At 50.7% G+C, this 27,692-nt stretch overlaps 2 protein-coding genes across 2 annotated transcripts in view; one reads left to right on the top strand and one right to left on the bottom strand.

Annotated features, from left to right (window-relative positions):
* Positions 1–8,619, bottom strand: part of ARIH1 (ariadne RBR E3 ubiquitin protein ligase 1) — a 51,658-nt gene extending 43,039 nt beyond the window's left edge. Inside the window, exon 1 of the mRNA XM_065847083.2 lies at positions 8,174–8,619. Coding sequence (XP_065703155.1) covers positions 8,174–8,536 — 363 coding nt within the window. The 5' untranslated portion in view covers positions 8,537–8,619. The remainder of the gene's footprint in view (positions 1–8,173) is intronic.
* Positions 8,620–17,610: 8,991 nt separating this feature from the next.
* On the top strand, positions 17,611–27,030 carry HEXA (hexosaminidase subunit alpha). Its single transcript, XM_065847084.2, has 14 exons — positions 17,611–17,861; positions 21,094–21,192; positions 21,923–21,988; positions 22,128–22,174; positions 22,444–22,554; positions 23,289–23,390; positions 23,475–23,607; positions 24,146–24,326; positions 24,584–24,670; positions 24,935–25,007; positions 25,204–25,384; positions 25,655–25,745; positions 25,968–26,072; positions 26,345–27,030. The coding sequence occupies exons 1-14, from the start codon at positions 17,630–17,632 to the stop codon at positions 26,406–26,408; spliced, it is 1,572 nt and encodes a 523-aa protein (XP_065703156.1). The 5' UTR covers positions 17,611–17,629; the 3' UTR covers positions 26,409–27,030.
* Positions 27,031–27,692: the final 662 nt, after the last annotated feature.

Raw genomic sequence — 27,692 nt, 5'->3', positions numbered from 1 at the left:
TGTCCCGCCGTGATTTTTATATAACAGGTTCGTTCAAATACCAGCTACTTCCTCTGAGGCTCTGAACAAGTTTTGCTAAAGTAAACAGGCCAAACACACTTGGCCAGGGTAGTGCGGTCACATCGCTCACTCCACTCACTCCTTCAGAGCCCGACCTAAGATATAACACACAGCAGGAAGCGGAAACCTGCAGAACCACTTCAAATTGTCATTTCTTTACCTTGGAAGAAAGTCTCTTCATGCTTTCTCCTTAATAGGAATACGCAGACATAAGCTTGAAAAAAATCAAGTTGAACTAACACCCAAAGTCAGTTGTTTCGCCAGTTGACTATTTTCAGGGGCCATTATATTGATTCTTCTGGTTCTACATTTTTAGTGCGTGTTACGCACTTCAAGAGGACTTCAACTGTGCCCAAGCAGAATCCTCCTGAGCAGGAATTCCTACTCCATCCTGCTTATCCGCTGGAAAACAGAGTTCAGAGCCTGCATCCCTCATCTGCTGAAATAACACACAATACATTGCTCTGTCAAGCTTTTTCTCAAAGGCTGGACAGGCAATCGATGTGTTCAACATTCCAATTCCCAACATCGGTGATTATCTCCATCAAGCTCCCAAATTCCTCAAATCACAAAGCCACCAAAGCCTGATCTTTTTCGCTGCCCTCAGGAAAAGTGGCATTCATGGTGTCCCAGAATGCGGAAGGTGTCTCAGGACCAGAAAGTCACACAGAGAATCTAAGTGAGTCAGAAGAAAAAACCTTTTCTCATTCACACTTCAATGTTTCGGTCGCAAGGACTTTCCCAGAAGACCTGGTTTTGATAGCCAAGACAGGATCCTTGCCCTGCTTGGCCCTGGAAATGAGAGGTGCTGCATGGTGCTTCAACTGAGGAGGATACAAAACCAAGAATGCTTTAGAAAAGGTTAGAAGGAACTTAATATGCCAACATAAGCAGGCGCTACCTCGAAACCACCAGTAGACTTCAGGAAAAGACCAAGAAGGTAGGTACATAGGCTACCACCCAGTTACTCATTGATTACAGCCAAGAACCTCCTGCTCACGGGGATCTCAATTGCTCTGCTGACCCCAGCGGCAGCATCTGGTTCCTCACCCCTTGTTTAATGGATCTGCAGAGAACAACAAGCGTTTGCCGTCACAGAGCCTGGTGATAAGGACGGGCACAGACCATAACACAAGTCACAGAAAAGCGGTGCTTGATGCTTCAGCTCACTGGGCTCCACGCTTCTCCAAAAGGACACCAAAGGGATTCAACTCACCCTCCTACACCAGTTTTTTCAACGCATTTTCTTCTTGAAAGTTTCTATGCAAGACTTGGAATCTGAAACAATTATTGAAATTTGGTAAAAGTTCTCAGTCTCTAAAAACACCCATAAGACTTGATGGAGAGAGTTGTGTTCGCTACATGCAGTGGTTCAAACACTCAGAGGGAACTACCCTGAATACCAAAAATTATTACTCAGCATTGCTATGCCACGTAAACAAGGGAGCTCTTTGGAAAGAGTGCCCGTAGCTAAAGGGACATCTCAAATGCTAAAAAGGCACCAGCTTGTGAAGTACAAACACTCCCAAACTAGGCTCCATGTGAAGCTCCACTCCAGAGGAAACCTGGAAGAGCAGTTTTCAAAGCATTCATTTAAATGGTATTTCCATCACAGCTCAAGATCAAAAGCTAAAAGCATGCTAAGGAATCACATACAGGCCAAACTCAAGATTTTCACTATTGCCAGCAGCTAACACCAGGGATGCTGAAGATATTATTTAAATATTAGCAGAATTTTGATGAACAACTTAAAACAATCATTTTTTTTGTGTCTGGTTCACACAGAGTCAGTCACTTCCTCGCCTCCTGCACCGACATCCGATACAAGCTCAGCAGATTCTCTCCAAAACACAGGCATCTGTATTCCCGGCTGCACTCAAATGCACCATTTGGCACCACCGAGCAGCTACGAACCCTCCGTGTGTGCTTTACAATAAACGAGGCTGCAGTTTTCTTGCAATTGCTGAAGCTACTGAATGACTTCATCAAATTCGGCAGCATTATACACTTATACATACGCAAAAGCTTCCAAACATTCTTTACGGCTGCCAGAAAGCCAACGTAACCAGCCACAAACAAGAGAAAACATCACGTGCAGCATTTTTAGATCCCTCTTACTCCAAAATAACACAATTCCAGAGGAATTGGAAGCACAGCCCCAAACAAGTAAGAACCACAGAGAGGACCCTGAGCCTTCACAGTTACTCGCCATGGTCAGCCACAGCTCTCCTGACAAATTCAGGATTATTTTCCCAGTTCCCAGGTGCTCCAAACTGTCCTTCTGAAGCGGAGGAATGAGTAACTGTGTTCTCCAGAAGGAAAAGGCTCCGACAAATTATTTCTGCGTGAAAAACGTGACTCAATATTGTAAGATGAGCACAGCCTGGAGATCAACAATCAGTTCCTTCCACCGCTCTCTTGCACCTGACACCAAACAGCGGAACCACCTTCTTGTTTGCTTTATCTCGCTCATGGACTAAAGGGGAAGAGAGATTATTTTCAAAATAGAGACTTGAAAACAATTCAACAGGTGCCAGGGACACTTAGGGAGGAAGTATAGGGAGCTACTTTTAATTTAGGAATCAACAGCATCGCTTCAAACAAATGCCTTAGTCTTCCAGGTCTCAGTTTTAATCACAAGCAGCAGAGACTGTCAAACTGAAATTGTGTGTGCCATGCTCCCAAATTTAACATTGCTCGTCAAACAGAAAGGTGAAATAGTTCTGAACAGACACAGGACTGCCCTATACTTATATATCATCTCACAGGAACACAAAGAGCATCGGAGGTTTGCCTTTTATTTCCTGCTATGAACTTTAACTCATGCAAGGCTAAAACTAGGGAGTCAGAGCTTGGGATAAGTATAGAAGTGTAAGCTGAACTTGCATTTTTAATGATGTTTTAACACCCAGAAATAGCTATTGTTTCACATCAAGGACTGCAAACGCTGCAGTCTCAATTATGTCTTCTCCATGGCACACCAGTTTCCAATTTATAGCAGAAATAACACTTGACTTTGCATGGCAAGCATGGGCCTGCTCACTAAAATTAAACCCATGGGGAATACCAGTAACTGTATTTACTACTTATTAAACATTTGTTTCTAAAAAGGAGCTAAAAAATAATGAGTGCTTTCAGTTTCACTTTGAAAACATCCCCAAGACGTGCCAGTCCCCATCTGCATCCACACACCCCCCAGGGAAGGCTGCCTTGTTGTGATTTTTGCAAACTTATATTGAGACAAAAGAAACCAGTATTGATTTTTATTTTAAACTCGTGGCCAGCCATGAGATTTACATCTGAAACCAGAAATCTAAAGCACTAAGCAAATGCGTCATTAAAGTACAAAGTTTAAACTACCCCGGTGACTTCACAGACAAAACAAGACTTTTCTACCCTGTAACACTAACCCTACAATAATTCTTTAAAAACCCCACTATTATATTCAGAATTCCATGTCTTGGCAGCCAGGGAACAGATACCAGGTCATTTCCAAAAGCTCTGCAGTGAGGCCTTATACCAGATTTCAGGAATGCTTTGTCACAACAAAGTTCATTCCATTCCTTGGAAATATTAAATGCATTCCTCCTATAATGAAACACCTTATAAACGCCACGTGACAGAAACACCGAGCTTACCAAAGCGTTTCCTTCCAGCATCATAACATTTAAGGCCCCAACACGAATTTGATTATCAAATAACTAACCGCACAATAGGAGAAGTTGTGGGGCTTGCAAACTCACCTGGCGCAGGCAGCGTAAGCAACGCCAAGTGCAAGAAGCATCAGCATCAAGTGCCTCCTCCCACAGGCTCCTACCCAATTCTTGTCAAGCGCGCCGAGTTTTCAAGACGTCATCTCTAACATTAAATTGTATTTATACAGTTTTAAGCATGGTCTTGTAGGCCAACAGTAATCCCTGTTGCTCCCTGGCAAATCATTCCTATTCTGGACAACACATTGGGAACGTATCGCCAACGGCATGGAATCACACCAGCGCCAGGGAAATTTCCTAAGTTACCACTGGAAATCGGGCCGCTCCGTCCAAGCAAAAAGCCGCTGTTTAATAAAAGCCCTTTTGCCAAGCGACAATGGGTTCGCGCCTGCCGTACCAGAGCTGTGTTTAAGCACAGGGCTGTGGCGTCCTGGGGGATACCTGTAGTGCCTGCGTTCTGCCGGCCTCTCCAAAAAGCCATTCCTCAATAAATTTAACAAACATGGCTTTGTAACTTAGGAGTAGCCTGGGGTTTTGGCTTATTTTAACAGCAAAGCTTCTACCCAGTAAGGACTCAACCTTACTTGCAAAGATATCGTCTAAACGAGAAGACTTGGTACAAACATTCTGATGTTACACGCTACCTGTTCTGCCCTGAAAAACTTTATTTTAAAGGCTAGAGTAGAAAGAAAAGGTATTCTTGAGCTAGACTACTCTTGGATCCAGCGATGCCACCTCCTTGCAGAGAAAGCCCAGGTTTGAAGCTCAACAACCACCTGGCAGGTTGGGCAAAGCACCCGGGACGCTGCGAAGCTGAGAGGAAAAGAAGAGGCTCAACTCCCTTTTCTACGCTTTGTTTTAAACACCAACCACCTCAGAGAGTCATCCCGGTATTTTCAACACCTCGCAATTACACAGAATGAATATGGTCAGTGACATCACAATGATGTCTTTGGAATGCTCCAGAAGAAGGCGACCAAAAAGGGGAAACGAACCCAACTCAGAAATACCGAAATCCTGCAAGCTTGCAACGCCGCAAAGGGAAGAGTCACAGAGCCATCATGTGCTCTTTTCAGAGGAGAAATAAACATGCTATTCTAAACAGTTTTCAAGTTTATTTTCAGAAAATCTAGAGCAACAGTGAAAATAGCAATCCAATTTAAAAAAAAAAAAAAAAAAAGACCTAAGGATGGTAGAAAATTCTTCGGACAAGAGTTCAGAGAGGACGAATATGGGGAAGAAACTCAGCTGTGGGAAAAGAGCCGAGAGTAGAGAAAACCTTTCACTCCACAACACCTCTGTGTCTGGGCTTTTACAGCTGCTCAGTGAGGCACCCTGGAAAACCACCACAAATCCTCCTGTTTACTTTGACAACTAAAATTCAAAATAACATCTCTATCCCTTGTAATTATAGCAATTTAATGTAAGCAATACTCTGATGAGAGATGGAATTTAAAAGTCTCGGCCAATCGACAGCACAAGGTTAAGGGGTTTATTCATACCCCTATTTTTGCATTCAGAGAGGAAGGGGATTTCTTGTGCAGTACGCAGAGTCAAACCAGACTATGAGCATAAATACTTGGCAAAAATCACCATTAAACACCTGAAATCCCAATTACACTCAGACAAGAGTAAATGCAAAATACTCTAAATATTCAAGTCATTCTGAAACCTCCCTAGTTCACTGCAAGTTCAGTGGGTTTAGAAGACCAGATGATAACTAAAAAAGATAAAAGCTCAGCATTGAGCAGTCACCTTTAAGAGCCCGTTATGCCCTACAGTGCGAACTACAAGCTCTGCAACCAGTCTACCACAAGTCAGCTACTACTTCTGCAAAGTCTTCATCGCATCAAATCCATCCTGAGAAGTTCATGTTTTTCTTGTACGTATTTGGAAATGAGTAAATGGATGGGAGGGTAAATTTAATTCAGTCCCTCCAGCTAGTGGTACTATCAGCTAATAAACTGTTGAATTGCAGTGACAAAGGTCATTTAATACAGATGGTTGTACCTGCTGTGGCTCAGACACTTCATGGCTCACTGATACCTTTTCATTTCACTGCAGCTGCAAAGATGATCAACTGAAAAACAAGATCTTATTTAAACCTTACTTCTGATTAGAAATCAGTAGCCTCAGTGATTAGAGGGTGCAAGACCCACAGCTGAAGTTTTTGGGTACGGGAACCTCTGCATTACACCCTCACGCTACAAAACGTAGCCACAACCATCATCATTTGATATCAAGAACTCAACACCGATACCCAGAGACCAAAGCCGTCCAGTACAGGAGCGGAACAAGTGAATCACAGCACCGCAACCAAGGATCTGCAGCAGGATCCTGAGCCAGCGTGACTCCAGAAAAGGTTTAGTGAACCAGAAAAGCAGCAGCAGCAATCCTGGTTGGGTGCCAAAAGTGAGGAAATAAACAGAACAGAGTCCTGGAAGATTTCACCACCAGCAACAGAAGCTAGGACAAGCAAATACTGAAGCATCAGCCGAACTGGGTTCACTTACCTCTGAACAGACTGGAAAACTAATGGCAGTCAGCCTGTGTTTAAGAGCAATTCAGAGCAACCAAATGTTTTTCTACTCTTCTGACACATTCCAGGGCTTAAGCTGATTTTAGGTCCTGAGTTTAGCCATGACACTCTAAACAAACTAGTTTTCTGCACCCCGCTTTGTTAAACCAGGAGTAACAACTGCAAACCTAAGACAAATAACCAAAGCGTACACAGAGGTTCTGTGTAGGTGGCTCCAAGGCTTCTGCAGAGCCCAACGCAGCCAAGTTCAGCAGAGTGACCCTCTTTACCCACAGGGACTTTTCTCCACTAATTCTGCAACTCAGAGGTCAAGCACACAAGCCATACAGCTCAGAGGCAGTAAAAGAGGGGAATAAAAACACAGCTCAGGCCAGAAACAAGGACCTTGTCTAAGAAATCAGTTCATGATTCACAACGCCGGCCAGGCCTGGAAGTACAACAGCAGGAACACTCACTGTTCCTCACCGGCAGGAACTTTTCCACCACTTTGCTTACACAAAGACAGAGCAAATGGTACAATCTGTTCAATACTATTCTATACAGGTCATGATTTTTGCAGTGTTAAACATTAAATACAGACTCGCCACTTTAATCGCTATTTCAAAGCGTAAAAACTCTAAGTTATCAATTGTTCGTATGTCTATTTGCCATTTGTTTCCCTTCTTACATTACAATCAATAACTGGCAGCAAAGAAATATCCATACTTAACCATAAGATCATTAACTGCAGGGTAATCAGCTAACCTAGACAGACTCCTTTATTCAGCTTTACATGTATGGTACTATTATTGAAGTTATAAACTTCAATTTGACCCAAGAAATGCCATTTACTAATTTAGTAAGCAAATACTTTTCCAGTTGCTTCCATCAAGTTCCATATAAACCTTTTAAAGCTGCTGTTATAGCCATAGTAGAGCAGAAAATAGTTGGGCAAAAGCATTCACTGCAGTGAATCTAATATCTAAACAGATTTAGCAACACTGGAAGTAGACACAACTAAGAGAAAAACCTGCTTTCTGGGCACTGCATCCCCTTCAATATTCAATATCCAGAGATTTCACTTTCTCACCCCACTCCTGCTTACATACCAGAAAAGCAGGAGCGTTTTCTATTTACTCACAATAACTCTGAATAACGTCGACTAAGTGGGAACAAAAGAAAACCCCCACACTCTGGTCACCTGCAGAAAAAGTGAACAGCATCACAAAACTTGCTGGCGAGCTGGAGCAAAACCTTGCCAGAAACATTTCCAAAGTGATGCCAAGTGTTTCGGTTTTTTTTTTTTTTTTTACCAAAAGCTCAAGAGCCAACAGATAACAATATTTTCATCCGAAGACAGTACTTTGAACTCTGCTTCATTTTTAAAGCCGTGCGCTAAAAAAAAAAAAAAAAATAATGGGGGAAGTTACTGTTTTGCTGCAATTGCTGGAAATACTGTTTTGCTGCGATTGTTGGTAATTGTTGGAAACAAACCCGAGGAGGTGGAAGCCCGTGAGCATGTTTGTGCGAGGCGGGAGGGAAGGGGACGCAGAAACAACAAAACCAGAGGGGGTGTCCAGCTGCCCCTCGGCAAATTCCACAGCTCCAAACCAACTCCCCGAAGCACAAACCCCCCCAGGCAGCGTGAGGACAAGGGGTAGAACGGCAAGAGAGATTCCAGCCTGGAAACCACACAAAGACGAGGCCCCGGAGAGCCCGGGGCCTGGTTCCCGACGCTTCCACGGCAGGAAATGCGCCGCGGGCCGGGCCCCGAGAGGGCTCCCGGGGCAGGGGGTGCCCAGGAGACACGGGGGGGTCAGGGTGAGCGCGGCCCGGCTCCGCCTCCCCACCACCCACCCGGTTTCTCCCGCGGGGGCCGCACCTGGATGACCTCGTTGACTTCGCGGATACACTCCACCATGTGCTGCAGGATCTGCTCGGCCGTCAGCACCTCGTAGCGATAATCCTCCTCCTGCTCGGGGCCGCCGCCGGGGCCCGGCCCGCCGCCCAGCCCGCCTCCACCGCCGCCGCCGCCGGGGCCCAGCCCGCCCGTTTCGCCGCCCAACAGCCCGTCGCGCTCGCCGCCGACGCGCAGCCCGGGCTCCACCAGCTCCACCTCGCCCAGGTCCAGGTTGTCGTCGGGCTCGTCCTCCTCCTCGTCCTCCTCGTCCTCCTCCGCGCCGCTGTCCTCGCTACACTCCTCGTCCTCGTCGAACTCGTAGTTGTAACCCTCGTCCGAGTCCATGGCGAGGCGCTGAAGGAACGGCGGCGGCTCCCGCGGCCCCCGCCGCCCCCCGGCCCGGCCCGGCCCCGCCGCGCCTCAGCTCTGCCGCCGCCGCCGCCGCCAACAAAGGGACGCGGCCGACCCTCTCCGTCACCGCGCGCCGCGCACGCACGGCACGTCACGCCGCGCCGCGTGACGCACCGCGCCGCGCCTGCGCGGCCGCCGCCATCTCCGCTCCGCCGCGCCGGCGGCCATCTTGCGTGCGCGCCACACCCCCCTGCACACACACCTCCCCACCCCCCGCCCTCTCCGCAGGCGCCATCTTGAGTGTGGCGCGGCGCCATCTTGAGGGCGGCGTGCCGCCATGTTGAGTGCGGCGGGTGGGCTCGGGGGAGGCGTTAGCGGTTCCCTCTCGTTACAGGATCACAGAATAACGTCAGGGGTTGGACAGGATCTTAGCATTTAGTAAAAATAAGCACAGTCTGATGAAAGCAAGTGGGCTGTAACCTGCAGAATATGATTATTGCTGTCTACAACTGCCTGAGAGGAGGTTGTAGCACAGAGGGTGTTGGTCTCTTTTCCCAAGTAGCAAGTGATAGGAAAAGAGGAAACGGCCTGAAGTTGCGCCAGGGGAGGTTGAGGTTGGATGTGGGGAACAATTTCTTCCCCAAAGGGCTGTGGGGCATTGGAACAGGCTGCCCAGGGCAGTGCTGGAGTCACCATCCCTGGAGGGGTTGAAAAGGCGTTTAGACGAGGTTCTCAGGGACGTGGGTTGGTGCTAGAGTTGGGTTAGGTTATAATTGAACTCAATGATCCTGAGGGTCTTCTCCAAGTGAAATTATTCTACGATTCTGTGATCCTTTGGTGGCTCTTCAGGTCCTCACTGTATTTCTTCATGTTGTTAGGGCCATCTTTTTTTCTGTTTTCTCTTTTCCTGTCCTCACCGCTCGTTTTTTGTAGGCTCCTCATTCCTGTATGCAATCAGTCCTTTGTTCTGTCAGGTGCTTTGACAAAGTCACCACTCTGCCAGGCCCTGTTTCCAGCTCTTTCTGTGCGTTGACCAGTATCACAGGGCAAAGGAGCGGATGATTTTCTGTGGTTCCCAAATTGACCTGTTCTGGTCTGTGTTAATACTGGCTTAGTCTACACACAACTTGTACGTACTTTTATTACAGATTTGCTTATTTGGTAGTCATTTGCCTTGGTTATTTTGGAGCCCACATTAAGGCTTCCATCTGTATCATGACATAAAATATATTTCCATCAAATAAAGGTCCAGTAGACACCTGAGAATGAAGGAAGATTGAAAGCTCATCCAGTGCTATCCCCCCCTGGAGCAGGAACACCCAGCTGAGGTTCCACAGGAAGGTGTCCAGGCGGGTTTGAATGTCTGCACAGAAGGAGACTCCACAACCTCCCTGGGCAGCCTGGGCCAGGCTCTGACACCCTCACCCCCAACAAGTTTCTTCTCACATTTCAGTGGAACCTCCTGTGTTCCAGTTTGCACCCATTGCCTCTTGTCCTGTCACTGGTTGTCACCCAGAAGAGCCTGGCTCCATCCTCCTGACACTGCCCCTTTCCATATTGATCCCCAGGAATGAGTCCCCCCTCAGTCTCCTCTTCTCCAGCTCCAGAGCCCCAGCTCCCTCAGCCTTTCCTCACACGGGAGATGCTCCACTCCCTCCAGCATCTTGGTGGCTGCGCTGGACTCTCTCCAGCAGTTCCCTGTCCTTCTGGAGCTGAGGGGCCACAACTGGACACAATAACCAGACACAGCTCCAGGCACCCAGGGTGTTGGGGACATGGGGGGAGATGGAGGCGCAGAGCCCTCCTGGGTGTCCTGGCAGCAGGACACAGCGGGAAAGCCCTGGGCACCTCCACTATGTAAAGATTGGTGGTGAGAGACTTGTGGGGGAAAATAGATTGAGAACCTCAAAATCAGAATAAAATTGCACTGAGACCTTCCAGGTGGAAGCTCTCATGAAACTGTGAGACAAACATGTGCCCCCCGATACCGTAAAATTGGCAAATTAATAACCTCTTAAAACTATGGTTTGGGGTTTTAAAAGGAGCATTTCTTTATTTGGTACCGGGGGCCTCCCTCCATAGGTCCATCAGTTGGTCATACATACTTATATTGACAGAAAAATTACATATTCATTGCAATTCTTGACAACCATTAACATTCCACACCTATTCTAACACAAGGTAACTTTTAAGCAATGCTAAGCAACATTCGCATGTTTCTCAGTTATTTCTCAGTTACCATTTGCATGTTTCTCAGTTACCTATTTTAAAATAATACGTTGTAAATCTATGTCAATTTTAAGAATAAGGTAGGACGACCAAGTACAAAGACTCTATGGTTACAGGGTCTGCTAATACAAAGATTCTATGGCTACAAGGTTGGTTGATCTTTAAAGGTTGCTACCTTAATGTTCTCCTAAGCTAGGAGTTCTAGAATTCCTTAAAATATAGCCTAATAATTAAAAATACAGGTATCACCCCAGCCATGCCAGGTAGCACCTCTGAGCTCCAGCTCTGCCCTCCGGTCAGCACAGATAAAAACACCACGTTGTCACCGCACTGCCCGGCTCCATTCCTTTTGTTCTCTGTCAATCTGGCATTTTGCAGGGAGCGGGGCTAGATGAGGGAATTGCTTGGTCCCAGGATGAACTGGGGCCATTCTGATGTGGTGACATTATCCACTGCGGGATGAAGATGGCCCGGGACAGCAGGGGGACTCAGCCTGGTGGTATGTGGTATAGGTGTGAGGTGTGACAGAGCCCAGGGAACGGCAGCAGATGTGCCAGGGAGGGTCAGTGGGACATGAGGAAAAGGCTCTTCACCCAGAGGTGCTGGACACTGAACAGGCTCCCAGGGAGGTGTCACGGCCCAACCTGACGGTGTTCAAGAAGAGACTGGACAACGTCCTCAGACACACGGGGTGAGCTGTGGGGTGTCCTGTGCAGGGACAGGAGTTGACTCAATGATCCTTGGGTGTCCCTTCCAACTCTGGACATTCTGTGATCTATGAGCTCTCTGGAGCAGCAGTCACCACGGCTTTGGGTCCGGGCAGCACCCGCACAGCGGGATCCTGCTGCCTGCTCCAATACAAATACCTCGTGAAACAGGCAGAAAATTAGAAGCCACGTCCAAAAGGGTGTTTGTTTTCTGCCGGAGCATGGGAAGCACAATGATGTCCGCAGCGACAGGAGTTTAAGCTCAAGGTGACGCAGGCAGGTTCCCTCAGGGATGCAAGCGGATTAAGTGTCAGATGTCCCGGGTTCATGTCTCTAGAAACCTCGCTGGGTACCAGTCCGCACCTTCAGACAGGCAAACAGCTCCGAGAATCAGCTCTAGGTGTTTTGTGACAGCTTCCAGCGAACTGCCCGCTGTCCTCCCCTCACTGTCACTGTGCAAAGCTGTTCCTGTCACACCACTGGAGACAACCTGTGGTCCCTGTCACACCACTGGGAACACCCCATTGTCCCCAAGCTCTGCTCTGCCCGGGTCAGGAGGGGTGCAGGGGGGTGAGTGCTGGGCACGCACATTGCCTCACCGCAAGCTACCTCATCAACAAAGCCAGTTCCCTAATTACCCTGCTTATTTGTAACAGAGAAGGCCTGGACGTTAATCACCATGCCCTACATGTCTATAAATAGCCCCGGCTTTGTTCAGCTCCAAACTGACCAGCTGCGTGTTTGTTTGCCAGGCTGGTTGCCTGTGACAAACCTACTCAGTTGGTGGCCCCAGGTCCTCGCCCTGTGTTTTGTCCCATGGAGGGGCCATGTGTCAGCTGGGACTCTCTGCTGGCACTACAGGTGACATACGCAGCTCCTCACCAACACATTTAAACCATTTCCCTTTCTCCTATAACCCCAGTAATAAATATTTATATACAGCGATGGGATCCTCCCGACGCCATCCCGCAGACATGGGAAGGTGGTTTTCCTCCTACAGCCCCAGCCTGATCTTTGCCCATGGCAAGAGCGGGTCAGCACTTGGCTGCCGGTTACTCCTTACTTAAAACACTAACACTGCTCAAAAACACTCTGGTGCGAAATTTTAGCCATGCCTTTTGCAAAAGGTCTTCCTTTCTTCACGGACTTTTCATATGGAGCCCTGGGTACCCATGGGCTCCTTGTAGATGGTTGACAAATGGTACTTGAGAAGAAGCAGGGCTGCTGCCTTCAGCTCATCCCGCGGGGATCTGCGCTGCCCCTGGGAATTTTAGGACTGCGGCTCCCGAGCGAAGCTAAGAACCGCTCTTCTACCCACTCTGAGAAATTACTTAGATCTCCATAGGCACCTGGCACTTTTACATTTTATTTTTGCACAAGCTTAATTACCCAAGTGATTCTAGTCTCTGTTAACGCTGAAGCTGACAAGAATAAAATATCGCCTTGCGATCACCTCACTCTGCGAAGTTAAGCACCCACTTACGAGGTTCACGGGAGCAGGGCCTCTGCGCAGGAGGAGTTTGTCACCACGCATCCATGAGCTCCGATCAAATCCAGCTCAGCCCCACAGCCATACCTGAGAGCCTGGGGGTTTGGGGCGAACCTCCCACCCCACCCCACCTGGCCTCCCTCCTGCTCTGTGGCTCCTTGAGGCAGGTGGCACCTCCAGAAAAAGTCCTTCAGGTTCACGGAGATCCTGCACCAGGACATTTCTGGGTGCCCTGGGTTTCATTTTGGCTGCCTGCCCACCCCTTAACAACCTCGACCACGAGCATGGGCTGAGATGCTCCTCAAGATCAGCACTGTCTGTTAAGCCACCCCAAAGCTGTGTGAGCTGGAGATGATCCAGAGGAAAAAAAGGCTTTGCAAATAATACCAATAGTGCACATACCACCAGGTCGAGCTCAAGTCAGAAACCCAAATCCTTCAGACTCGTTAACACATCTCACCTCAAGCTTTTTGCCTTAAACTCCTCTTTTAAGTTCATAATTGTAGAAAATACTCATTCTCACTGCTTGCTAGCTCTGAATCTCCCAGGCCTATGTGTGCTCTCCCACGGGTCCCTTCTGCCCAACTGTGCTGAGAAATCCATTTACCACATGCAACTGCTAACCGGTTCGATGGCAGCACCCAGTGTGACACGCGGTGGTCAAGGTGGAAACGTGGAGATGTGAAAACAAATCACCCTGTGCTCTGAAAAGCACCAAGATGTGTGTTTGTGACTCCAAAAGCAGCATGTGTCAGCCCCCGACAGCAAGGATGCCCCTCATGAGCTCAGTTGTTAGAGATAGATCTGGCTGGTGAAAATCCCCTGGACCTGGATTTAGGACCATCTCCCATTTAGGATCTTCTCCATGCACCTGCTATAGCTCCTACAATCATCTCTCCTGGCTTTTGCTGGGTGTTTAAATGTGACCCCAAAGCCACACCACCAGCAGGTCCTAGGAGCTGGCCCCGTGCAGGAGCGAGTGTGCTCAGACAGCATTTGGCTCAAAGAGCAAAGCGAACAGAAAACTAAAACGCTGTGAAGGTTTCCACGAGTGGCTCCTTCCATCTCCCTCTCACCAGTTCACATGTCTCTCACCAGCGGAGAAATCTGTATGCAAAACACCCTCCTGATTAAATGCAGACACAGCCAACGTTACAGGGAATTAGGCAGCATAATAAATGAGTTTATACCTTAAAAAAAAGCGGTTGAACAAGGAACTGCACTGACAGCTCAAAGGCTGCCCTCATGCCCCAAAGGTGAACAAACCAGAAAGACCCACTTGTGACACCGGCCTGATTTTGTAACAATTTCTGACAGAATAATGAATTTGGATTTCCACCACATGCATTCTTGATAGCAAGCAGGTAATCCAGCAGAGCCCTGGAGCAGCACGGTTTTCTGCGATTTTTCACAAGTGGGTCTTCTGAAGAGCACCAGCAGCTTCTGGCCACTGCTGCTCCACGCAGGACAGCACATAAGCCGGCTTCTTGCAGCCAAGCTCCAAAGTTAAGCACGCGCTTAAGCCGTTTTCTTCCGTAAAGATGCATTCCCAAATCTGGCTTTTAGTCTTGATTAATGCCAGCCAGCTACAGATGAACTCCTCTGAGTCATCCCCTGGAGACATCAGGTCCCCTAAAATAGCAACAACAACAGAATCCATAGAAAGGCTCGAATATTTCGACTGAAAGCCACGGACACAACGCTTTACATAAGCGTGGGGGACACGCTGCCCTCCCCACACTGAAGTAAGGATTTGCTTCCGCCCAGGGCGCTTTTGGGTTTCGGTCTCACGCTCTGGGAAGCGCAGCCCTGCCGATGCGGCTGACGTCGCCTGATGCAACACAGCAAACTGTGTCTTTTTCCTTTTTATGCAATTTTAATACAGTGAAGCTACTTGAGGAGAAGCCCAGAGATACTGGAATCATTTGATGCTGCCAGAAAAGCAGAGCTTTACATGGGGAGAGGCAATAAACCCTGCTCAAGACCACAGAGGCTTCACATAAACTGGCAACAGCCTTAAGGCAAGTGGAGGAAGACGGTGAACACCAAAAATTACAGAATCAACACAGGCTGGAATACAGGTGTCCTTCTCCATGTCCCCCCTTGCTGCGTGATGTGAACAAAGATGACCCAACATCCTGGAGAAATGTCACTGGAATCACGAGGAAACAGCCTGGCCCCTGCTATTGTGCTGAACTGGGGTCCTGCCACCCCTCTGTAGGGAAAAGAAAGGACAGGTGAGAGTTGTCAGCAGCCTGAGGCCACCAAAAGGCTTTAATTGCCCCAATCACCCTCATTTGGGACCTCTACCCATGACCCATTGCTCTAGAAGCTCTATTTAAGCTGAGGTCTGGGAAACCACTTATTTTCTGTCTCCCAAATTGATCTTTGGCTAAATCTGGTGCCTTGTTTTTGCCTGGTGATACTTGGGTTGTTGATGGTCCCTGTTGCTACCATGCTCTGCTTGCCTGGCCATGGGGCTGTGCCGAACTGGTAAGGTTGTTTCCCAGTCTAAGGCATGTTGTGCCTAAGTCCTGGCTCTCCTTTCTTTAGATGGATGGGTGGTCTTTGCTGCTCCCCAGGGTTGTGGGCTCCACTCCCGAGTATGATCCTTAGCCCCCTCCCTGCCTTCCCCCACCTGAAGTCCTCTGTCCGTTTTCACTCACCAAATGAAATTCCAACAATGCCATTTATGCCCAAACATAACTGTGATCTGTGATCTCCTCCTGCTGCCCAGCATCCCCATGACTTCTCCACCTCTCCAACACCTCCAAAACCTTCATTGGTATCTCATACACTTCCTCATTTCCAATGAGCACCATTTTCCATCCCTCAAAAACCATCCTCTCCACTGAAACTCCCCCATGTCCTCCCAGCTCTTCCTTTCACAATCATTCCCCAGCTTTGTGCTGGTGCTTTTGGAACAGCAAGCTCCTTGAGTGTTTTTCTGCCAAGTGCCTTTTTTCCTGTTGCCCCTGGCTCTCCCTGTGCAGCTCATCTGAGGGACAACCTCTTAAATCCCCACCAGACCTTCCCATGGTTGTGTTCTGCTCAGCGGCTTTCTATCCTGAGAGAGTGTGATGGGGCCATCTCCCTTGTCATGCTTTCTCCCATGGTGGGTGTTTAATTTCTTGTTTGCTCCCCTACTCCCCTATGTCTGTGTCTTGCGTTCCAGCACTCCTGAGAGCTTGGAGTTTTCTGGTGGCTTCACTTCTTGCTCCGGAAGGCTGGGATAACATTTTGTTAATAATGTGATGGAGTTAGTTCCTGTGTAGGAACCAATAGAGCTGAGCTGGCAATTAGGTGGGTAAAACCTGGGGTTAAGGGTCTTTATTTGACTTGGGGATTGCTGAGGAATGCAGAGGTGAGATAGAGGAGGAGAAGAAATAAAGAGTTCATCTGAGGCTGAAGGTTTCCTTGCAAAAGCCAAGCCCTGTGTGGAGAACATCTCCCCAACACATCAGCGTGAGGGATAAAGCCTTTTTTCTATACAACCCAACACTTCACCTGCTGGCTATACAACATCCCTGGAAACCCAGGCTGATTTATATCCAGCATTATTCATAAAAACACATGGTATCAGCAAAAGATGCCAAAAGCCAAGCTGGATCCAAAGCATGTGCATGTTCGGTCACACAGCAGGGAAGCGGTGCAGGTGAAATACGTGGTTTAAATCATTAATCTTCTCCTCAAACCCCACACCAGGCTGCTGAGGCTCACCTGGGGGCACAGAGCAAGGTGGAGGGGCTCTGAATTTTGATGGCTGGGGGAGATGTTACAGTGTGTCAGGGGTTGGAAGGGACCTGGAAAGCTCATCCAGTGCAATCCCCCCATGGAGCAGGAACACCCAGCTGAGGTTCCACAGGAAGGTGTCCAGGCGGGTTTGAATGTCTGCAGAGAAGGAGACTCCACAACCTCCCTGGGCAGCCTGGGCCAGGCTCTGACACCCTCACCATGATGAAGTTTCTTCTCAGATTGGAATGGAACCTCCTGTGTTCCAGTTTGCACCCATTGCCCCTTGTCCTGTCACTGGTTGTCACCCAGAAGAGCCTGGCTCCATCCTCCTGACACTGCCCCTTTCCATATTGATCCCCATGAATGAGTCCCCCCTCAGTCTCCTCTTCTCCAGCTCCAGAGCCCCAGCTCCCTCAGCCTTTCCTCCCACGGGAGATGCTCCACTCCCTTCAGCATCTTGGTGGCTGCGCTGGACTCTCTCCAGCAGTTCCCTGTCCTTCTGGAACTGAGGGGCCACAACTGGACACAATATTCCAGGTGTGGTCTCCCCAGGGCAGAGCAGAGGGGCAGAAGAACCTCTCTGACCTACTGACCACCCCCTTCTAACCCACCTCAGGTACCATTGGCTTCCTGGCCACAAGGGCCCAGTGCTGGCTCATGGTCACCCTGCTGTCCCCAGGACCCCCAGGTCCCTTTCCCCTACACTGCTCTCTAATAGGTCATTCCCCATCTGACACTGGAACCTGGGGTAAGCGTCGCCCTCCTTGAGGGTTTTGTGCCTTTATTTAAAAGAAGCATTTCCCGCGACAAACCGCCGCCGGAGGGGGCTGTGCGGGCGGCTGTGCCCCCGGGCGGGCGGGCCCGGCCCCGCGGGGCCGAGCTGCCATTTCGCGGCGCCGCCCCCTCGCTCGGCCGGTGGGGCGCGACATGGCGGCGGCGCTGCTGCTGGTCCTGGCGGTGCTGCTGGAGCCGGCGGCCGCCGTGTGGCCGCAGCCCCAAACCCAGCGCTTCCCGCCGGGCGGCGGCCGCTGCCCGCTGCCTCCCCGCCGGTTCCGCTTCGGCTGGGCCGCCGGCTCCGCCGTGGGGCCGGGCTGCGCCGTGCTGGAGGCGGCTTTCCAGCGGTACTGGGCGCTGCTGTTCGCCGCCGCCCGCCCAACCGGTGAGGCGGAGGGGGGGCTCGGGGGGCGCTGAGCCTTTCGCTTTGGCTTCGTGCATCAGAGCGAACCGCAAACCCCAACCTTCTTGTGTTTTGGGGGGGTCGAACCACAGTGTTATGTGCGGGGTTGTGCTTCCAAACGCCCGCGTTCCCCCAGCTCGGTGGGGTGGCCGCGCTCTGTGGCTTCCAGAGTCACGGGCGACGTTGGGTTCGTGTGTGGAGGGCGATGCACGCTGTAAAATAAAATCCAACCCGATTTGGCACTGCTCTAGTCACCTCACATTTCTTTCAAGCTGCGAGGCTTTTGCTGTCGAGACTTTGCTCCCTCCGTCTCGATTTTTATCTTCTCCAGATGGCGTTTCGGCTCTTGCTTTGGTTCCCTTTCTCGTGACTGCTGCTGCAATCGCTCCCGCTTCGCCGCTTTCTGCACGACTTGGCTCCTCAGCAGCTCTCGGTGTCTAGCGTGAAGCTTCATCTTGAGGGAACGCTCTCGCCGCTTCGCGTGTGTTTTTAGCAAGCGCGTATTCGTGCCGTGGGGCTCTTTCTGCCCTTATTTCATAAGGTGAGCTGCTAAGCATCCCAAGGCAGCGTGGCTTTTCTCGCAAAGCTCTTGGATTCACCCTGAAATTGTAGGATAAGATGAGGAAAGGTGAAAGCTTTGAGAGCCCAGGCTCGATTTGGGGTAGGTTATAATGGTTTCTTGCACCCAGATTTCTTTGCGATAGCACCCGCTGCCCATCTGGGGTGAAATAAGGGAAATTCGTGGCTGCGTTCGCAAACATGGGCTGAGGAGCTGGCCGGGTGCTCGGTGTCTGCGTGGGTTTGCGGCTGTATCTGGGAAACACGAAATGCTTCATTCATCAGAAAGAGCTCGTAGCTCTGCTTGCAGGCGGTTAAAGTGTCAGCGTGGAGCCCGTCGCCGCTGATGGGAGTGGAGAACGGTGCTGGCGCTGGAAGCCGCACCGCTTCGTCTTGAGCGTGTCGTGCTTTGACAAAAGCACGTTGGAAACACTGCGAGGAGCCATGTGGCTCTTTTATTTCTTCGACTCTTGTAAGTAGCAATGGAAACAAATTTTGATCTGAGAGCTGAGAAGACTCCCCTCATTTCTTTTTTGCTGGTAGGAATTAAACTTCAAGCAGCTGATACAATTATTCACATTTTCCTGTTCTTCTCAGAGGGGAAATATGACCATCAAATCAGTTGGAGCAGATACGTGTGATCATGAGGTGGAGCTCGTACTCATCGCTTTCCATAGGGCTTGCTTTATGACGCTCAAACTGCACAGTTAATTTTATGGCTTTTTCCCCCTCTTTGCCTTCCTTTTTATTTTTCACATGGGTGAGAACAGGCAATGGAAACCCTGAATGGAAGGAAACAGTTTCTGTTAATAGAGGAAACAAACAATTCTGTCTGTTTCAGGAAGCTGCTATGTCAATTGAACAAGCAAGATTATGTCCTAACTCTGAATTCATCCTGGACTTCAAGAATGAAAACAGAGACCAATTTAAGTTAGGAGGGTCATAGAGGGGTCTTTTTTCAAACCCTGCATTAAAACAGGTCCAAACCTGGAGCTGGAGATGACTTTGCAGCTGGATCAAGCTTCTGTACCCAGCTGAAATTGCAGGATTCCTGCATGAATAACTGAGTCCTTGCTGCGGTGTTTGGCCACCCTCAAGCTCTAATGGAGGGTTCCCTTGGTTCTTGTCATTAAGCTGAGCAGCTCCAAAACGAGTCTGGGAAAGACCTGGGACCCTGCGTGGAGCTCAAGCCAGGACCTCCCATCCCCGGTGTCTTACTGCCGCAATCACTGCGTTAGCATCCTCGTCTTCCAGTCCCTGACTAATTAACTTCACATGCGCCTTCGCAGCTCTCTTTTGAACCATTAACTTCAGCCGTTGTGTTCGATGGGTCCCTGCTGCACCCACCTGTGTTGCCTTCTCAGTGCGATGGTGGTGGGACCCGCTTGCTCCTTGGCCAAGGACGCCACGCTTGGGTTTGGTGATGTCTCCCTGGGTGGCTTTAAACATGGTGCGTGGTGGTGACACCAATTCTCTTGAAGCTTTATCACCCAAATGAGCATTTCCCGTGTCCCCAGGCTTGAGCGTCCGTCTTGCCGAGCAGAGGGAGCTTGTGGCTTGCACATCTGCGAGGTTGCCTTGGCTACCGGTTTGTCTGTAACCAGGAGGAAAGCTCAGAACTGAGGACTGCGAGCTGTTTATCTTCTCTCTGCAGAGATTTTGCCTCCATGGAGAAATCCAGAGTTTCTGGCTCCTTCAAGCTTCAGAGCACAGGCTGTCTGCCTTTCACCCAAATGCTGGCGGTGCCCAGGTCTCTCTGATTTCTTCGTGCCTGGCTTGTGACCAGCCTTACTCAAAGCCAAGCTTTGAGTTTGTCCCTGACCATATTGAACTGTTCCTGGGAAGGCTGCGGGGGTGTCAGTTTGGACCTTAGTGTGACGAGCAGGGTTCCACCCCACTGCTGTGATAGACCCACATGTGTAAGGCTGAACACCTCGTGTTGGAGTTGGCGGAGCGACCCCAGAGGGGACTCAGGGCTGTGTGTCCTTGGAAGCCAGAGTTCTCACTCGAGGCCCGAACGCGGCTGGGTTTGTTCTTGCAGCCGCTGCACCTGGAACGTCTCTGCAGAAGGTGGAGTCGCTTGGGGGCCTCTCTGTGCTAGGCGAGACCTTTTGGTGGGCTTGAACTCAGCCCAGCGCTGCACTAGGCTTGGATTCATTCTCCAGCTTTTTTTACAGGGTTTCTTTGCCCTTTCCGAGGTGTGTGGGTAGGGTAGCAGTGCTCTTGGGTTTCTGCTTTTTTCCCCAGTGCTGGGAGAGATTGGAAATATGAAACTCTTCACTCCCCTGGAGAAGCTTCAAGTAGTCGTGGCTGTTGCTTAGAGCAGGGACTGGTGTCTAGGAAGCCTTGGGCCCTGCTACTAGCCCATGTCTCTTTTGTGTCTTGCTTTAATCTTCCACTGCAAAGCCTTTCCCGGGGGCTTCCTCAGCAGATCTTCTGAGAAATGAAGGTTGGGATCAGCTTATGTGCTCCTTATTGTCTATGTTGAAAGAAACCCCCATTGAAGCCCCCTGTGCCTGCTCTGGGCTGCAGGAGGGGGTGCCCATTTCTGCCCTGGGTGCTAAAAGTCCGCATCTGCGTCACTAACCAGGTTGGTAGGAGGACTGGAGGCAGGGAAAAGAGCCAGATTGATGTCTGTGTTCTGTGTCCTTTGCAGAGAACGAGCAGCCCTGGGGGACACCCTGCACTCAGCTCCTCGTCTTTGTCGCCACGCCGGGCTGCGATGGGTTTCCCAGCCTGGACTCCAAGGAAGGCTGTGAGTGTTGGGAATGGGAGGGAGCAACCGGTGCGGCAGTGTGGCTGTTTCCATGGAATCATAGAATCGTTTTGGTTGGAAGAGACCCTCAGGGTCATCGAGTCCAACCATAACCCAGCTCTAACACTAAACTGTGTCCCTAAGAACCTCATCTAAATGCCTTTTAAACCCCTCCAGGGATGGTGACTCCAGCACTGCCCTGGGCAGCCTGTTCCAATGCCCCACAGCCCTTTGGGGAATAATTTTTTCCCAGTATCCAATCTAAACCTCCCCTGGTGCAACTTGAGGCCATTTTCTCATGCCCCATCACGTGCTACTTGGGAGAAGAGACCAGCACCCTCCATGCTCCAGGCTCCTTTCAGGCAGTTCAGAGATCAGAAGGTCTCCCGTCAGCTCCTGTTCTCCAGCTGAACCCCCCAGGTCCCTCAGCCGCTCCTCATCAAACTGGTGAAATAACAGCACTGTGCAACACTTACCCCTGATTTTAGGGAGCCAGCATCCTCACTGCTCGCAGGGAGGGAGCGACTTACTTGAGGATGCTGATAAAGCAGTGGGAGAGGTTTAAAACAACAAAAAAAAAGAAGCCCAAAAATCAGTTCTGTAGGATGCCAGGGTGCAGTCCTGTATTAAAACCTGTGCCTGGTGCTGCTGGGCTTGTGGTGGCCCGTCACGTTGTGTGATGGAGCACAGGAGCTGACACCGGCCTGGCCGCTCTGCCGCTGTGTTTCAGATAAGCTGTCCGTCTCAGAAGGCTCCGTCCTGCTTTCTGCAGATACCGTCTGGGGAGCTCTGAGAGGTGAGCTGCGCTTTCCGCCGGGCACTCCCCTGCGGGGATGGCTCCCCGTACCTTTCTGTAGACGTATTTGTTAATTGAGCTTGGTTCCTTTGGGGAAATGCGTGCTGAGAAAGTGACTGTGTGTGTGGTTTTCCTGCAGGCCTGGAGACGTTCAGCCAGCTCGTTGGGAGAGACGAGAACGGCACGGTGAGTCCTGCATCCCTCTGATGCTGGAATGCTCAGGATGAGCAGGGTACCAGTGCCACAGGACAAGGGCCAAGCAGGGATTTGCGAATCCATACAGATCTCTGCTTTCTGAGCTAGTAAAGCGTCGCAGCTCCTCCTGGCCAGCTTGGCAGTACGGCCACCCCTCCTCGTCCCGCCAGCCCTGGGGAGAAGGGTGACCGCGATTCTCTCGTGCTAACGGCTGTGTTGCCTGGAGCCCTGCTCACTGCTTTGTGCTCTCTGTGTTGCAGTACTACGTCAACGAGACAGAAATCGTGGATTTTCCCCGCTTCCCTCACCGGGGCCTGTTGCTGGACACGTCTCGTCACTACCTGCCTCTGAGAGCCATCCTGGAAACTCTGGTAGGATGCCTGTGCTGGGACACAACGTGGTTTTGTTTGGTGTCCCTTTTTTTGGGTCACCTGAATAGCCTGGAGGACTTTTTGGGTTTTTGCTCTTTTCTGAAGGTCCCAGGAGCTGTCTAGTGCATGGGCCACTGCATCTACATCTCATCAAGGGAAGAGCTTGTCAAACGGAGTCTTTTTGAAGCAAACCAGCTTGCTTGTCCCTAGATGAAGGAACAGGCTGGGGCAGGATGGCAGCGTGACTTCAGTTCTTTGTATACAGATGTGCATTGTGGAAAAAAAATGCGCTGTAGGTCCTTCCCTGTGCCCACGGCTGTGTTTGCTTCTGGTGTAACTCACAGCTGCCTGGTCTGGGTGATTTTCTCAGCTTGTAAGGAAGAAAACCCTGAAGTATCCTGAATTCCTGCAATCCACATGACTTCCTGAGGCTGGGTTATTTCTGAGACAAGGGAAAACACTTGTCCCAAGCAGAATTAAACTCCCAGGTCTCAACCAGTGGCTCAGTCGTAGGGAGAACAGAGGTTTTATTGTGAGCAGAAGCACTGCTGGCCCTCTGCAGCTCTTTATGGTGCTGGTGTGTTTGAAGAGAGGTGTCTGAATCCCATTTGGATCCTGGGGAGCACTTGGGGACTCTGCCTTGTCCTTTCGGAGCACAGGGACCTTGTCCCCTTTCTGTGGCAAGCTTTCCAAAGAGACAGGCCATATTCATCTTGATTCCTGTCCCTCCCCAGGACGTCATGGCGTACAACAAGTTCAATGTGTTTCACTGGCACATTGTGGATGACCCATCTTTCCCCTACGAGAGCTTGACCTTCCCAGAGCTCAGCAAGCAGGTAGCCCACCCTGATCACCGTGGGGGGAGCAGATCCCTCCCTCAGCACCCGAGCAAGGCACTGACGTTCCCCATGTCCCCACAGGGAGCTTTCAACCCCATGAGCCACGTGTACACGGCCAGCGACGTGCAGACGGTGATTGAGTACGCCCGGCTGCGCGGCATCAGAGTCGTCGCGGAGTTTGACACTCCTGGGCACACACTCTCCTGGGGCCCAGGTGAGGAGCAGATCCTGCTTCTGGTGCTGTGAGGAAAGTCGTAGTTGCACCAGGGGGGAACAAGGGGGTCTGTGACCTGGCTCCGGGATGGCGCAAACCATCGGCTGGAGGAATTAGGACCCGGTGGTCCAACTTCTAGAACAAAATCCAAAGGGAAGGTGTTTCCATCTCTACTCGGGTCTGAGCCTGGAAGTGTGAGAAGCTCCAGGAAAATGTTGCCTTGTCTTGCTCTCTCCTTTTTCTGCCTCCAAATGCCATGTCCTGCACTGGAGAACAGGCCATGCATGTTGTTGCAGCCAAACCCATGGTTGCTCTCCTCTGTCTGCAGGGAGCGGCTGTTGGGTTCTGCACCTGCATTATCTTTCCTCACTGGCTCAGTGTGTGGTTTCCTGTAGGAATCTCCCCAAAAAAAGCAGTGAGGAGAGAAACTAAGGGGGAAAAAACCCAGGAAGGGCTATGCTGAGGAGGGTCTGGGGGGCTACATGGGGCCATACAGCCACATTTAGCCCCTTCCTCACTGTCCTGTCTTGTGATCCAGGTGCTCCAGGCCTCCTGACTCCCTGTTATTTGGGCAAGGATCCTTCTGGGACATACGGACCCATCAACCCTGTCCTTAACAGCACCTACGAGTTTGTGGCCAATTTGTTTCGGGAGGTCAGCACCGTGTTCCCAGACTTCTTTCTTCACCTCGGTGGTGACGAGGTGGACTTCACGTGCTGGTGAGGCCGAGATCAGTCTGGATGGGGACTTGGGGGGCGGTAAATATCTGTGACTGGAGTCTCAGCCCACTGCTTTTTGGTCACGATCATCTGCAGATCTGTGTATCCTGTTCTCCTGGGCTCTTGCGTGTTTGTTTCTGGGGTTTCTACTCTACCTGAGCCAGCCTTGGGCTGAGGTGGGAAGGACTTGGCCATGTCTTGGCCTTACTCCAGAGCTCAGAATTCGGTGCTTTTATTATCCTCTCTTTGGTACACAGGAAATCAAATCCAAAAATTCGTGACTTCATGAAGGAGATGGGCTTTGGTGAAGATTACAAAAGATTGGAGTCGTTCTACATCCAGAGGTAAGGCTGGCCGTGTTCTGGGCCTGCAGCTGTGCTGTGTCACCAGCACAAATGTCTTTTGCTGTCTTGGGGACACCGGATCTAAGAAGGACATCTCTCTGACCCCAAAGAGAGTAGCCTAGCTGTGTTTTATTGGGAGGTTGACCACAAATAACATGGATACAGGAGACCTGTGAGGGGATGTGCTTTCTCCCTTCTCCTTTAGAAGCACCTTCGCATGTGGGTGTTGGTTTGACCCAAAACTCGTTTCTCTTTGCACTCCAGGCTTCTGGACATCATCTCATCCCTTGGCAAAGGTTATATTGTGTGGCAGGAGGTGTTTGACAACGAAGTGAAGGTGAGGGCTGCCTGCTTTCCTCAACACAACTCCCAGATGTACTGGGGTGCTCTGGGGGAGCCATGGCTCAAAAATCAAGCCAATAGCTGCCTCGGTTTCCCTTTGGGAGCATTCAGAGCTGTGGGTGGGTCAGAGCACGCTGCTTGTGAGGTGGGGTAGCGCTGGTGTTGCCGCACGGATCCTGTGTGCTCCCCAGGTGAGGCCAGACACCATCATCCACGTGTGGAAGGAGAACGGCACGCCGTACATGGAGGAGATGGCCAATGTCACCAAGGCTGGCTACCGGGCTCTGCTCTCTGCCCCCTGGTACCTCAACCGCATCTCCTATGGGCAAGACTGGATAGCGTCTTACCAGGTGGAGCCCTTGAAGTTTGAAGGTGTGTTCCTTGTGTCCCCTTCCCATACGGCAGCCAGCTTGTTGCTTGGAGGTGGTTAATTTGTTCAAAAGTGCTTGAATGACCGTGTCCTTCGTTCCTCTGCCTGATGCCAGCACAAAGCAACTCTGCTCTCTCCCAGCTTGAGGTTTGAAGTGTGGGGGCTTCCAGAAGGGCGAGTTATTGCCTCTATAGCTGAGCCGTTCACTGCTGTTACCCTGATGAGTCACCCCGTTATCTCCCAGCACCCCTGAATGCCGTGTCCTCTGGCAGGCAGCCCCGAGCAGAAGGAGCGGGTGATCGGCGGAGAGGCGTGCATGTGGGGCGAGTACGTGGACGTCACCAACCTGGCTCCCAGGCTCTGGTAAGAGAAGCCGCGGGGAGGTCAGATATGTGTTTTACACAGGTCTGTGTCCTGTCACCGCGATCCACGTGTGTCTAGGAGCAGATATTTCGATATACAGAAGTCACCTGCCTTTGTGTGTTGAAGGATGCTGGTCGGGAAGGTGTTTGGGAGCTCAGGGCTTTGTGCGAGAAGCTCCCGAACTCCCCCATGACGTGACACCTCTGTTCCTCGTTCCTCAAGGCCAAGAGCTGGGGCTGTAGCTGAAAGACTGTGGAGCAACGCGACAGTCAGGGACCTGAAAGACGCCTACGCACGGCTGGCCGCGTTCCGCTGCACGCTGCTCGGGTAACCGTCCCTCCTCGTGGAGCGGGACAGCGCAAGTACCACCATCTCTGGGGTTTGGTCTGGGGGTGGGCAGTGAGGGCGAAGCTGGGCTGTCCCTGGAGCAAAACGACCTTGCAAAAAAACACTCAGGTCTAGAAGCATGGGATGAGAACTGTTCCTCCTTGTGACACCCAGAACAGGGCACCCATGGCCAACCCGCACCTCTCTGACCGCCCAAACCGGACCACGGGCTCTGCCCTCCCGGTGACACCATGTCTCCGCTCTCTCTGCAGGCGCGGTGTCCAGGCGCAGCCCCTCTACGTGGGATACTGTGAAAATGAATTTGGTGGGTTTTGACGGATGAGTCCCGCTGCACTCGATCACTCTGCATGCAGGAGGAACCATTTCCCTCTCTTCAAAGCCACTGGTTTGGCAAAGGGACCCTTTCCCACCCCAGCTTCTGCTCATGCTTTGTTGCAATGAACTTTTTTTTTCCCTTAGTGTGCACTCTTTGCCTCTTTTTCTATTTTTATTTCTTTAAATCTAAAAATAAATGACCCTAAAGAGGAAAAAAGTGCTTTTTCATGCTCAGCTGGGGCTTGGGAGACCATGCAAGGGTTTTTGTTAGATGGGTAGGGCTTGCTCCAGAGGTGCAGGTTGAGGAGCATCGTCTCCAGGTGGCTCTGGAGCTGCAGAAGGACACCCTGAAGCCTCCCCAGGAGACCTGGATGTTCTCTGGATGTTATGGAGTCACCACTCGGGATTTGACCAACTCATCCATCCTCTTCCTCCATTGGAAACCCCATACAGGTGGAATGAGGGGACCTGTCCAGGAGAAATCCTGGCTGGTGGGACTGCTGTATATATTTTGGTCTTAAATGAGTGAAATCCATGGTTATGGCTGGAAACCTTTTTCTATTGGACTTCAAATTTAAAATATTGAATTGACTTTGAATTAAAAATACTCAGAACTTGTCAAGTCTTGCATTTCTTTACCCTCCGGTGAAAAGATGCCCAAACACTGCTCCTTCAAAGTGATACAACTGAAAGCGGGGGGGAAATGATCATGAAGTGCAACCACCTCGGAGCAGGGTTGGTCGCTCCGCTGTTCTGCTTCTTGGGGGGGTCTGCACCAGCATCTCCCCAAAATCACCGTCTTGGGGGTGAGCTGGCAACGTTTTCTCCCTGGCAAAGACGGGGATCCCCATCGGCGGGGCGGCAGCACCCCGCTTCCCCTCTCTTCACGGCCCCTTCTTTCCAGAACATCTATTTTGGTTGTGTAAAACTTGCCGGGGAGCAGCGGAGAACAGGCAGCGTGTGAATCACTCGGGGCCAACGGGTTTAAAAATAAACCCAGGCGGCGGCGAAGAGCAGCGCCGAGCCCCCGGATTTCGGCAGGATCACGCTCTGCGCCGCCCAGACCCACTGGGGGTGCCCACCCTGGGCACCATCCCCGTCCTGTGGGATTTACTGGGACACACGTGTGTGTTTGCACGCAGTTGCGTGCACATGCGCGTACTTGCAGCCATTTGCACACGCTTGCATGCATATGGGCGCTTGCAAACACATGCACTCACGCGTATGTTTGCACAGGTGTGCACTTGCACACACACGCCAATGCAGAAACGTGCACAAATGCCT

The sequence above is a fragment of the Patagioenas fasciata genome, chromosome 12 (assembly GCF_037038585.1).
Source record: "Patagioenas fasciata isolate bPatFas1 chromosome 12, bPatFas1.hap1, whole genome shotgun sequence".
In the NCBI taxonomy this organism is placed as follows: domain Eukaryota; kingdom Metazoa; phylum Chordata; class Aves; order Columbiformes; family Columbidae; genus Patagioenas; species Patagioenas fasciata.
Note: the sequence above shows the minus strand (reverse complement) of the source record. Positions and strands in the feature narration are given on the sequence as shown.